At 37.0% G+C, this 13,107-nt stretch overlaps 1 protein-coding gene across 1 annotated transcript in view; it reads left to right on the forward strand.

The window, feature by feature from the left end:
- Positions 1-689: 689 nt before the first annotated feature.
- Positions 690-13,107, forward strand: part of LOC145784602 (MAP kinase-activating death domain protein-like) — a 30,017-nt gene continuing 17,599 nt past the window's right edge. Inside the window, exons 1-16 of the mRNA XM_082596462.1 lie at positions 690-916; positions 1,003-1,092; positions 1,283-1,453; positions 1,945-2,096; positions 2,419-2,524; positions 3,160-3,246; positions 3,562-3,724; positions 4,253-4,384; positions 7,603-7,848; positions 8,280-8,360; positions 8,889-9,052; positions 9,348-9,473; positions 9,634-9,743; positions 11,494-11,661; positions 12,242-12,357; positions 12,749-12,800. Of these exons, the coding sequence (XP_082452588.1) occupies positions 816-916; positions 1,003-1,092; positions 1,283-1,453; positions 1,945-2,096; positions 2,419-2,524; positions 3,160-3,246; positions 3,562-3,724; positions 4,253-4,384; positions 7,603-7,848; positions 8,280-8,360; positions 8,889-9,052; positions 9,348-9,473; positions 9,634-9,743; positions 11,494-11,661; positions 12,242-12,357; positions 12,749-12,800 (2,065 nt within the window). The 5' untranslated portion in view covers positions 690-815. The remainder of the gene's footprint in view (positions 917-1,002; positions 1,093-1,282; positions 1,454-1,944; positions 2,097-2,418; positions 2,525-3,159; positions 3,247-3,561; positions 3,725-4,252; positions 4,385-7,602; positions 7,849-8,279; positions 8,361-8,888; positions 9,053-9,347; positions 9,474-9,633; positions 9,744-11,493; positions 11,662-12,241; positions 12,358-12,748; positions 12,801-13,107) is intronic.

Here is a 13,107-nt window from a genome sequence, read left to right on the forward strand (position 1 = left end):
TTAGTGGTAAACTTTTATCTTGTACAACCATTCAGTAGGCTAATATAATTGTGTTAAATTTTCGTCTCTTGTACTGCATTTGTGTATGCTTCTTCAATCTCATTTGCTTTTTCAACAAGAGTTTTTGAAAAGTATATAATTCTATTTGAAAAAAGTGACTTTGTATAAACAAAATCAACACTAAGGATTTGGTTTATTTAATCTGATAGATTAAATCTTTTTAGTTGAATAAACATACAATGTAGTCTATAGTTATTGAAAAGAAAGAAAGTACTGCTTGTGTTTTGATTTTTTATTCTAAGTCATACACTACTATAAAATAAGTTGAATAATTAAGTTTCTTTGTTTTTTTGGCATTTAATTTCAAGAAGTAGAATTGTATATAATACTAATACAATGATAACTTTCACAATAGACTGGTAATGTGAAACAACTGTAGTAGACATCATATGAGCTGGCATGATAGAAGTTTGAATAAAGTGATTAACAGCTGGAAATAAAGCTGCATGTTTACATTCTGTTGTAATTGTACAGAAGACATGATTTTCTACGTTTGCAAAGTGAGTGTTGCAAATGTAACAAAAAAAATTGGTAGAACATACTATTTTTGCACCAGGGAAAACAAACCTGCCATATTTTATTGAACTTTTATAGAAATACAAAATAACTAAGATTTTAGTAATTTTGTGTAAGTCTTGTAAATGCATGTAAGGAAGCATTAGTTTTAAAGTTATTAGGCTTGTGCAGCTGAAAGAAAATTCTGACCACATTTTACAAGTATGTTAAAGGAAAAGTAAAAACTGTCATTCATCAACATGGCCAAGGATGGCAATACTCGCTTTATTGATTATCTGGCAATTGTTGGTACCAAAAGAGCAAATGGATATTCCAAGCAAGCACCTGGTTTGCTCCACAGGTAATGAATTGATTGACATTTTTAACTTTGTAGCCATAAATTCAGAAGGCATTGGAGTGTTCTAATATGATTAAATGATGTTGCAGATATCCAGAAAAGAATCACAAAGATTTCTTGTTCACTAGTGATGTGTGCTATTTTTGCCAACCGGAAGGATGCATTAATGTTTGCCGCAGGTACAGTGCAATGTAGTTTGAAAAGATGCATGCCTTTTGTTTTTAAAATTTGTTTGTTTAAACTTTAATTTGTTCCTGTGGCTTATTTTATGGTATTGTATAATAGTACTTGAAATTATATTTTTTTATGATTATGTGTTTTTTATTCCGAAAGAAATTTATCAATATATTATACTTTTTTTTATTCCAGGCCCGATCAGATCTTGCATGAAGACACATCTTCCTTTGTGTTTACACTGACAGAAAAGGATAGCGGAAATACACGATATGGGATATGTGTCAATTTTTTTCGTCCATTTGAAAGAAAAGATTTGGAAAAATTAAGAAGCAGAGCCAAAAAACGGCCATCACAGCAACAAAAGTAATGCTGATTTACATATTTTTCCATGTTTATCCATGGTCTCTAGGCTATTGTGCACTCATTCAAGGTTTAAAAGTAGGCAAATGTCAGGTTTTGTGCTTGACTAGTTTCTTGATGGTGGTAGTTTCGTTTGGCATTTTAACACTTAAAGCTTGAAAATGCAAAAACCAGGTTTCAACCATGTTGTCAACCAAAAACCATGTTGTCTTTTAGCCAGTTTTTAAATACGTTTCCGCTATAGTAGACTGTGTTGATGAAACCACCAGGACCGTCCATATGGACAGTCGAAAGCAAAATGATCGACAGTTTGCCTGCTTTTTTGCAATTTGGACAAATTGGTGTGTTTTTGTAACACCATCGTTTTTCCTGGTGATTTGCACTTTTTATCAAATTTACAAATGTGTTTCTAATTCTGAATATTTATTGTTGGTGTTGTCCTTATGATTATTGCTTGTATATACGGTTTACTGTATCAAATTTATCTGCTACAGCAAAAACCAGGAGAAACCTGTTTCCTCAAATGGTAATGGAGCATTAAAACCAATTGATCGCACAGAAAGAAAAAGCATTGCTCGTGGAAATGTTTTCAATAGCAGCTCTGATGAGTGCGATAATGAGCTAAAGACTCCGAATGGAGATATAGGTGCATTAACATGATATTTGTTGTAATATGAAAATATGCATTTGATAACTTTTTCCCAGCAATGAAAGTTTGTTTTCTAAAAACACAACCTGTAAATTTAGTTTGATTTAATTTCGTTGTTTTTAATATTCCTCTTCAATGAGATTTCAATGAACTCTTCTGTGTGATGTGAATCAACTGAATCATGCACCCATTTTAGTTCATATCAGGGTGGCTAAGCCTAGTTTTTAAGTTTCATTGCATCGGTTTTATTCTTATTCCTGCTTTTCTTCCAAACTCAACTTTGTGTTTTTTGACATCAAAGACCTACATGTGGTTGCAGGAATTCAATTAAGCCCGCAGCGCCGCAAGTCAAAAGCTTTTCGAACGCATACGTTGACGTCTCTCTGTATCATAAGCAGTCATCCATTTATCTCAACGTTTAGAAGGTGAGGTAGTAGTCCTAGTTCAGTACCGTATTGATAAAGATTGCAAAAGTTCTTGACCAAAGAATAATTTATTATTTTCCTCTTCCCGCTTTAAAGCAGCATTGCTCAAGTGTAAAAGTAGCCTTAAAGGAACATAGCCTACTGAATTTGATGTAGATGACAATAAAAAAAAGTGGTGTGTGTGGCATCTTCTAATACAGTAGTTCCAGCTTATTAAGCCCATCTCAGGACCGGACGATTTCGATCTTATTAAGTGGGAGACGATTTGCAGCCACTCCTACACATTCAGTAATTCCGGACCAGACCAAATCGGGCTTAATAGGTGGGTGAGCCTGTTAATCGCATGCTTGATAAGCGGAGACTACTATATGAGGAATAGCAATTCTTTGCTAATATAAGGGTACCCTCTATTTGTACTGTATGAAGTATACGGGTCTGCTACTATTCGGTGAGTCCGATTCGGTGAGTTCCTAACCTCTAACCCCTAACCCAAAACGGCAATGATAATTAGGCTACGGTACCCAATAATTTAAAAAAAAAATTGAAAAAATCACCGAATAGGGATCGGACTCATCGAATCGGACTCACCGAAACGGGCCATTCCGGAAGTATACATGTGTGTGTTTCTTTAACAGATGCTTACTGACGTTAAAGCGACTCATTGAAGCTTGTTTTCAGCGAACCAATGCTAAAAATGGAAAAGGATCTAAAAATTTTGACAGGTATTTTACTAACAAGAAAATGGAAGAGAGCTGGTTATATGCTAAGCCTTTATTATGATATCGATAGGTGTAGAAAAAGGTCATTTTAATTATACGTATTTGTGAAACAGTCCATGGAATTTAAACTTTTATTGAAATGTAAATGTAGAAGAAGATCATGTTTGATATCATGCTTTATTCTATTTAGTGGTATTGGTGGAAAATGTCAATAACCTCCGGTGGTGATTGAGACAATAGTACTGTTTCTCCGAGCTGTGAGAACACGCTTGGGTGCATTATAACACTAACAGTCTCATCTACTTTTCTTCTGCTCAGCATCTGGTCAGTATTGAGTGGCTGCAGCGGAACCAATATACCGGGGGTTGTTCTACATGACTTGCGGGAAATTGAAGCCTGGATTGCTAATCTTATTGCCTGTCCGGTTCCCGTCGCAGGGAAGAACAAAGTTATTCTTGAATTGCTACCTCTAGATATGCAGGTATTCAATATCGCCGCTTTATTTGTGTAAGTGATTGCATCCTCTTTAATTTTTATGGCAAGCCACGTGTCTTTTCATCCGTTGCATGTTGCAGTTATGGGGTATGGTGTCAGTGCGGTATCAAGAAGAGTTTTTTTGCAAGCACGACTTCAGCGTATGTTTTTTAGCCAGGAACCTCAACGGGAAAATCGATCGTGATTACATCCTCCCTACTTTATTATATTTCTAGAAACTTATTAAACAAGAATCTAAATTACAAACTTAATGATCATTGTTGGAAGATTTTACTGAGATTTTGTTTCTGTGGTGGTTTAATTAACACTGAAAGTATTCTCTTGCTGAAAATATATTTCTTTCTTGACTTGTGTGCTCAGCCATCGCATATTTAGTATTTGCAAATACTTTCATAATAGAATAAATATCACGAACAGCACAAAGCTAGCAAGTAAAATATCACGAACAGCACAAAGCTAGCAAGCAAATGAGATTACCACCATATCATTGCATTAACATGTTCCATCTATTTAGACACCATCTACCATTGCTCTTCCGGACCCCACCAGATTGTGTCTCCTCGATTTCCCACTCCATTTGCCCTTGGAGCTGCTCGGCATTGAATTGTGCTTGGAGGCGCTGGCTGCCATCATGCTTGAACACAAGGTGACATTGATGGCCAGTTTCCAGCTCGCAAACTTTGTCCTTTTTGCATTGATATAAGGTCTACTCAACTGAGTGCAGACTACAGACGTTGAATTAATGCAGAAAGGACGGACATTGTGAGCTGAGTTTCGTGTTTTGTTCGTTTTCCTTAGAGAATGTTTACAGTCGTAAATTGGTGTAAAGAAGACGACTAATACAAAAAAAAAAAAATTTAAGCAAGCGCGTTTTACATCTGTGGTACGATCTGGTCACTAGCACCAATTTGCTACATACTGTGTATATAAAAAGTTAGTTTCGGAAAATAAACGAGGACGCATCAAAAGGCAACGGCAACAACAGTTCATTGGCTCATTTGTCGGTTCACTGACAATGAAAAAGCATTTCACCTGCACAGGTCACCATACGTTTTGTCTGAATCGGGAATTTTCAGGGATGCTTTATGCTACATGATGCGGAAACAACCAAATGATTACCCTCTCACGCATCATTGTAGTTAGTGTGCCCCAACCCAGATAGCAAAATTCTACATTGATTCAACGTCTGCACTCTGCACTCAACATTCTGTACACGTTGAGTTGCACTGCAGTGATGCCTGATCAAATTTATGAGAGTGGCATTGTTAAGTCACCCAATGCTCTATTGTCTTGAATATTGACAAATGAACCTTTCTGGTAGCATCACAACGTACAGTATTTGTGAGTTTGTTGAGCATGTTTCTGTGAGTTGCAAGTCAAAACATGAAAGCAAACATATATACATTGTTTTCTACATCCGCATGAACAATTGCTAAGGATCACATGAAACTCCGTTTCCAAAGACAATGGTTACCATTCTATTATGTTTGCATTTTTCGTTGCGCTTGCTCGCAACGCAACAACTTCCTGCAAAGTTTCCAGTCTGGAAGTCTGCCCATTTTGTACATTGATTTAACGTCTGCAGACGTTGAATCAATGTATAAAATGGCTGATTTTTCTGTTAAAAAAAAATACACCACAGTTTAAAGCGGCATAGCAACATAAGTGGGCCATACATATCTGTGTCTTGTTCATTTCCTCATGCAATTGATCCTAATCTGCTGTCACTTGCTATGAGGATATTGCTTCATTCGATGCAGGCTGGCGTGATGACATATCTCAAAGTTAAGGACAATATGGTTTGTCTATTTGACTTGTGTACTATAATTGTTGCGTACCACTGTTTTGAAAAGTGGTGAACTACTATCCCAGATGGTAAAATTTCCTTTCTGACGTAAAAAAGATCAATTTTACTAGCTGAAATTGCGAAAAAGGCGATGTTTTACTCTTTGGCTTGTCAGCAATGGAAAGATAACTATCTGACGAAAATATAGGCTCATCTTTCTCCAATCATAGCTTTTGCATGCTGCTTAACATGCTGTGCTATGCTTATTCTACAATATGTTGGGCTGTGAGTGTGATTTATGACTAATGTAATGGGCGAATGTCGTGATGTTTGCGAATTGTCTTAAAATCAAAACGGTTACGCAGCGGGCGTAATTGGCTCCCTGCCGACAAAATTTAGGACGTCGCATTTTTCCGTGTTTTTACGCAAAGATCCCAGCTCACCAAAAGTTGCCATTTTCTCATGGCTTCAACATCGCCAGACGGTCCGGCTAATGGAGTTGTTCGTTTTTGTATCATAGTGGTATGCGTGAGTTTCATTTCACAGTCAACAGCATTACTATTGACTGGCAAAACGCTTACTGTCTGCCACAGATAAAAGTTCATTTGTTTTCTTTTGTTTAAATATGAATAACCTCAATAACACAGCAACAGTATCTGGTATAGATTGTCGCGCGAATGCAAAGATCGCCTTTATGTATTCAATATTTCTGCACCTACCAGCTTGAAAGTATTGATTTTAATAACCCGAATCAATAAATCAGCTCCTCTTTGAAGCAGATGCTGTGCTGCCAGTTATAGCAACATATCCAACAACCTTTCCCGTGTTATTACTACAACAGATGAGCATTTTCCGTTCCACTAAATATGAATTTAGTCTCTAACCTTGCTAAAATAGGATTTCTAACAATAACTGATTCCAGGTGACATTTTACTTACATGCTATCACATTGCCTATTGTGTCCTACAGTTAAACTTGGTGTTCGGAACTTAGGTTTTCAATCACCGAGTGAGTATTTCTTATTGACTAGGCAATGATGATGCTGTTTCGGTTTAGCAGCTACTGTATTTAGATTTTAGATTCGCTTTGTCACGACCTAGTTTTGTTTTCTTTTAGTATCTTGCGATCGATTTGCATACAGCAGTGTGTTGTTAGGCACAGAGGAAGGATCGGCTTGTCTTCATAACATCTGCCATAGGTCATGCAAATTTCAGAGTTTGGGTGTGTTCACTGTTCATGCTACCTTCTGTGAACTCTCTGTTCCAGCGTTACAAAATAATATCGCAGTGTCACTGCACACTTTTCCAGAGCAGACACGGTAGCAAGCAACAACGTAGACTTTATCCAACAGGAAAACTTTGAGCATCAATTTGAAATGTAATTGTTACAAACAATACCACACGGTAATTATGTTGCAAGATTTCTAACAGCACAAAAAGTCAGTGTTGGCTGATTTGGAGATAACGCTCGTTAAAGTAAAACGTTAAATCTCGGCGCCTGCTACATTTGCCCGCAAGTGTTTTTGAGGCAACTATGTGAGTGCACGCAAAAAAACGTTCAAAAATTGTTAATTTAGTCACGGCCGCAATGAAGACTTTCCGGTGCTGATATGCGTAACGTAATAATAGCAGCCATTTAAAACTTACGCGATCAGTAACAACACAGTACAAAAAGCACAGAATTTTGAAGACTCCGATGAAACTACGTATCATTTATTTATGCACATGAACAATACCCTGCACAATTTAAATAATTAATAGGTTTGGAATTATCCTCAACTTTGCCTTAAACTGTCAAAAATCATAAATGTTCTGTCTGCACTGTGTTTGGCATAGTGATTGAAAAGATTTTCATTGAACCACAGTGTCATATTTAAACTGATTTTGCAACGTTTCTTTAATTATAAATTTATTACTATACAATTTTTGCTCTACTGAATTTCCTAATTTATCATCATCAATTTGTCATCAGTTTGCAAAATCTTGTGATGAGATACTATCTTCAATCCTTTAAACTCAAAAAATTGAAAACATTGATTTCATTATGTAACATTGATTAATTTCCGCTTTGATTGACAGGTCGTCTTTGTCTCCCGAGATTACAACGCTCTCTCGATGTCAGTTATGGCGCTCACAAGCATGCTCTACCCGCTGCAATACATGTTCCCGGTGATTCCCCTACTACCTCAATGCATGCCTGGTTCTGAGCAGCTGCTGTTGGCACCCACGCCTTACATCATTGGTCTGCCCAGTTCTTTCTTTGACTTGAAACCTCACTTTTCCTTTCCAAATGACGTTTGGAGGGTGGATCTTGATGCAAACAAGGTAAAGTGGCTCTTGTGTTTGGCCTACTGAGTCATTCTAGAAAGCGGTGAATTCTCAGCCACATTTAAACATCTTGCCATGCTGACTGATTGTTGGAACCTGATTACTGTCAATATTATCATAAGTAATCTAACGTTTTCAAATAAAAAGATAGTTTTGTTGCTATTGCTAAGAAAAAGTAAATATTCTAATGTTGGTTTAATGTTTATTTTTATCCTTTTAAAATCTTAACTGCACGGTTTGTTGCGGAATCTTGTATTCATTGCGTGTTTGAAGATAGTTTCATAAAATAGTAAAATAATGTTGGAGAGAATGGAATAGCTACAATTGGTCAACATACCGACGATATATATCTCAGTCCAAAAATTAAGCTTTTTTACATTGATTTAACGTCTGCACACGTTGATACGTCATTTTGTTATTATTAACAGATGATCAAGCCCACGAACGGCGATAAACTTCCTCTATTACCAGAGCCAGAAGCGTCTACTCTCAAAGCACATTTGAAACAGGCAAGACAGCACTTTGTTAATATTTCCAGCAATTGCTTAGTTAGTGAGCTATAATGCTCCTGAAAATTTAATTAATAAGTGCTCAGAAAAATCCGTCCTTTTTTTCATTGAAACAATGTTTACAGACGTGATTTTGTTACTTTTGTTTTAGTCCGTGACTTTCTTACAAGGCTTTTCAGTGCAACTTCTCCAGAAAACGTTATGTTTATTACGCTAGACATTGAAACGATGCAAAGATGTCTTTTTCTGGCTAGGTTTTTGATGATTTAATCCGCTTTCAGCAAGCATAACAGCATGCGATTGCCAACGAGAAGAAAATACACGATTAACAAATGAACAATCTTCCACCATATCGCCAATTGATGACTGTGCCATTTTCTTTCCACCAAATGGAGTGGAAGACTCCCAGACATCAAAATCCGTCATTTTTACATTGATTCAACGTCCGCAAACGTCTAAGAGCCTCAAACGAAGAAGATTCTGTTAAATATCTTTATCAACGTCAACTATCGATGTTTCATCCTCCAGGCGCTCGCCAGCATGAGCCTGAATCCTCCCATCCAAGATCTTCGGACCTTCCAGTCCACGGACGGATCGACTCCGACCTGGATGAAAAGTGAGGAGTTGAAGGACAAGTCGTATAATCCTCTTATTTATGGGAATGATGTGGATTCTGTTGATATCGCAACCAGGTGCCTCCATGGAGAAATCATAGTTTTCAAAACTCATTTTTACATTGATTTCACGTCCGCACACGTAGTACTTTGGCTGCATTCGCATTTCAACCCATTTTACAAAATCAGTTCTTTTGCGTTGATTCAAAAATCTGCAAACATAGTTTTTTGCTGCTTTGGTTTGAATTTGCTGACTCGTCAGCTGACATATTTCTCGGCAGCCGATGTAGTTTTTGTGATTATTGCTGTTATTGCTATATCACTGCCAGACCGATGTACTTTTTCATGTTTGTTGCGAATTTTACCATTGCAGAGTTGCCATGGTGCGGTTTCTTTGTTCCCCCAACACGTTACAGTATTACACAGATCATACGAGAACTCTGCGTCTCTACCCTCGCCCAGTGGTGGCCTTTCAACAACACAGCTTCATGCAAAGCAGGCAAGTAACCCACGCACCACTGCCATATCGGCTACATCCCAGACACCAAATTAATCGTTTTTTACATTGATTTGATGACTAGGATATTAGCACCCCTTCATTCAGTTGATGTTAAGATATTTCAAGTTGGTAATTAAGTTGTTTCTTCTATTTCGACCAGGTCAAAACCGTCAGAATTCACTTTTCAACTTGCGCGCACCCAAGCTGTGGAGTTTCTCGGAGAATGGTCACTTTCTCCCGACAATGTCGCTTTCTTGAGAATTAATAACAGTAAGTAGCCTTGAGATTAACATCATATGAATGACCATATAATGGAGGCGTTGTGAAGTCTTTCTTTGGTGATGTTCGCGAATTTTTCCATTTGCTCCACCAATGCAAATCTTGCGTTTCGATAACACAACTCCTGTTGGTGGGTTTTGACATTCATCGTTAGTGAAAGAAGAACTTCGACTACAATGCTGTCATTTTCAGTTACACAGAAGTGCTTGAACTGCTCTTCACTGTAAAATGTCATATGCATGTGCTGAGAAGTCACAACAAACGGGTGTTTATCGTGTCCATAGATCTCTCCTTCACGCGTAGTTTCATGCAGTTTGAACTGAAGTGCGCTAGGTGTCCGGTCTACTGATAACAAAACTCATTCTTTTCACATTGGTTCTACATTTATATACATTAAATAATTGTAAAAATGACGTTTTTTATATTGATTAAACCTCTGTAGACGTTGACTTCAGTAGACGCAGACGTCGATATAAAAAGAGCTAATTTGCTCGTAGGGAACGTACCATCTCCGTACATGCTTGCATGTTTATGCGGCAATATGCTTGCAACTAAAGTAGCATCTGCAAAAAGATCAACGAAGCAAGAGTTTTTTAGGCTTGCTTAGACAGCTTGGCACAATCATGACTTAGATGTGGCCCTTGGCGATACTGTATATAGTTACACGCCCCTGATTTAAATGATAGCCTTTCGACTTGTAAACACAGCATAGCAGCAGAGCTCATAAAAGATTTATATCAGAAAGCAGGAAACGTCTCATTCTATCTAGCCATAAATGAAAGGTCAAGAAATCTAATTGCTCTCATTTCCACTGCCGCAGTGAATAGCAAAAGGTTGTTGTTCAGGGACATTTAGTTTCTTGTATTAGTTCTTATTTTCATAAATTCGGAGCTGTTGTGGTCTTGGAAGACACTGCATTTGGATTAGTCCCGTCAACTGGCGCAAAGAACCCAAACTTTTGACAAATTGTCGATTTCAACAATCAGTGACTGAAACTTTGTTGTTCTTTTCTGAAAAATTTATATTAAAGATTTTTGTCTTTGTTTTTTCTAATCCCAAGCTCCAATAGTTTGAAGTAAAAAGGTCACATTCGGTGAACTGAAAGAGAACTGTATGTGGCAGTAGAAGGGTCAGTTAACAAATTAATGATTTTTTTACATTGATGCAACTTTTGCAGGCGTCGAATCAATGTAAAAAATGAATGATTTCCACGCTGAGCAGCGACAAATATGGTCATCAATCATTGTGGCACTAAAACTGTCGCTTTGGATTTTCTTTCCGATCAATGCCTATTTATACCCGGGAACTAAATCAGTCTTTTTACATGAATTCAATGCATGCATATGTAAAATAAGCGCTGAAAACGTCTGTGTCTCAAACCACGCACTTTTTGTGGGTTTACAATTACATTGTGTATGATTTCGTCAGTAATTTTTTGTTAGCACAAGTTTGTGATAACTGGTAACCTGTTGACGGTGTGGATGCAGTTGTATAAGAATCTTCCACACTCGAAGTTTGTAACGTGTAGATATTTTCTTGAAAAATCGCCTATACTTTGAGGTACATACTATGTAAGCAACATCAAACTTCACTTATCTTTACATTTAACCTCAATTACCACTTGTATAACTAGTAGCATTCCAATGTAGTACAGGAATATTGTGAACCTGGTGTGATAAAAAGATGAACATTATCTATTATTATCCTTATCACTTGTTGATGCCTTTATGTTTTTCTTCAGATATTTTTGATCCTTTACTAATCGGAGACAAGCCGAAGTGGTTTGCCAGTCAACTTCCCAACGTGAGCCACTCCACGTACGGGGACAGCAGCACCTTGGTGGCCACTGTCACAATGGCGGATGAACTTATCAGCCAACGTGAAACTGAAGCACCGACGGATGAAAGCGGTAATGCCCAAAATGGAGGGTTATTTCGCAAGGTCGATGCATTTCTAGTCGGCAAACCGGTCTTTTTTACAATGATGTAAAAACGACCGATTTGCTTGCTGGGTTGTGGCACCATGCATTTGCACACATGCAACACAAAAGCGTTTTTGGTACTTCAGAAATTTAAATCTGTTTTTTTTTTATCTTTGATAAAGTAGTTCTCTAATTTTGTTTATTTTTTAACTTAAAGATTTTTTACTTTTGTATGCGCACATAAATTTTGTCATAGTGATTTTGATGTAAGAAATAGGTTAAAACAACATCATTTGCAAACTGTTGCTTCATTGCTTTTCATCATATTTTAGGGTTATAGGCAAATTGTTCGTAAAGCAATTGTTCGTAAACTGTTTTTCGTAAAATGAAATACGTAAAACAATTCTTCGTATACATAAAGTTTTAACTGCATGCACGAAAAAATGCTTTAGGAAAAATTGTTTTACGAAGAATTAATTTTACAAACAATTGTTTTACGAACAATTGCTTACGAACAATTGCTTACGAACAATTGCTTGCGAACAATTTGTCGGACACCATATTTTAGTAAGCGAAAGTGAACCGGGTGATGATGACACAGCAACTTCTTACTCTTCCTATTCTGACGATGATGACTCAGCTCAATTCACTTCATCAGATGTGGCTGACTGCGTGGAACCCAAGGTGTGTAAGATAATATGAAAAGGTCCTATATTTTATTGCCATAGCTTCATTGAGGCAAGGTTTAGTGCGGCTACGACGCTTAGTTTCCTCAACCGAGCTTTGGTACAGCAAACTAAAAGATTTTGCTCTGTGCTATTTGTAGACTCAAAAGCCAGTTTCCTTCAAAACAATGAGCACCTTATATCTTGTTTATCATCATTTCCTGCCGATTTCTGGTGATTGCTTATATTTGTTTATGTATGAAACAATGAAAACTATTAATACTACAAAAAGTGCTCAATGCCAAGAAAAAAGCAAAGCAGAGCGAATTAAATCAAATATAGTTATTGCTATATTTGATTTGTTTATGTATATGTAGCTTGATAACTCCATCAAGGTTTCTTGTTTTCAGCAAGATGAGCTTGAAGATAGAGTGACCTTACATGCACTGGAGAATGGCGGTGGTAAGTGGTGTTGGTTGTGCAGTCTATATTTGGTAGGATTCGAAGTAAAAATCTCACCTGTTGTTAGAAATAGTTTCACTTTCGTACAACTACAATTCGTACTTTTTAGGAAGGTTCTCACGAAAATCATATTCTTTCATTTCACATCATTATCGTATTGTAATTTATTTTACAGTTTGAGTTTGAAAGCACTGTTTTCATCGCAGATATGCTCTCAGCGCTTTACTAAGCAGACAGTGTCAGTGCAAGAAAATTTATTTTAGAAAAACTCCACCATCATTGTTTTCACGGAAGCCACCTCGTCTTT

This window comes from Aplidium turbinatum, chromosome 15 (assembly GCF_918807975.1).
Source record: "Aplidium turbinatum chromosome 15, kaAplTurb1.1, whole genome shotgun sequence".
NCBI classification, from domain to species: domain Eukaryota; kingdom Metazoa; phylum Chordata; class Ascidiacea; order Aplousobranchia; family Polyclinidae; genus Aplidium; species Aplidium turbinatum.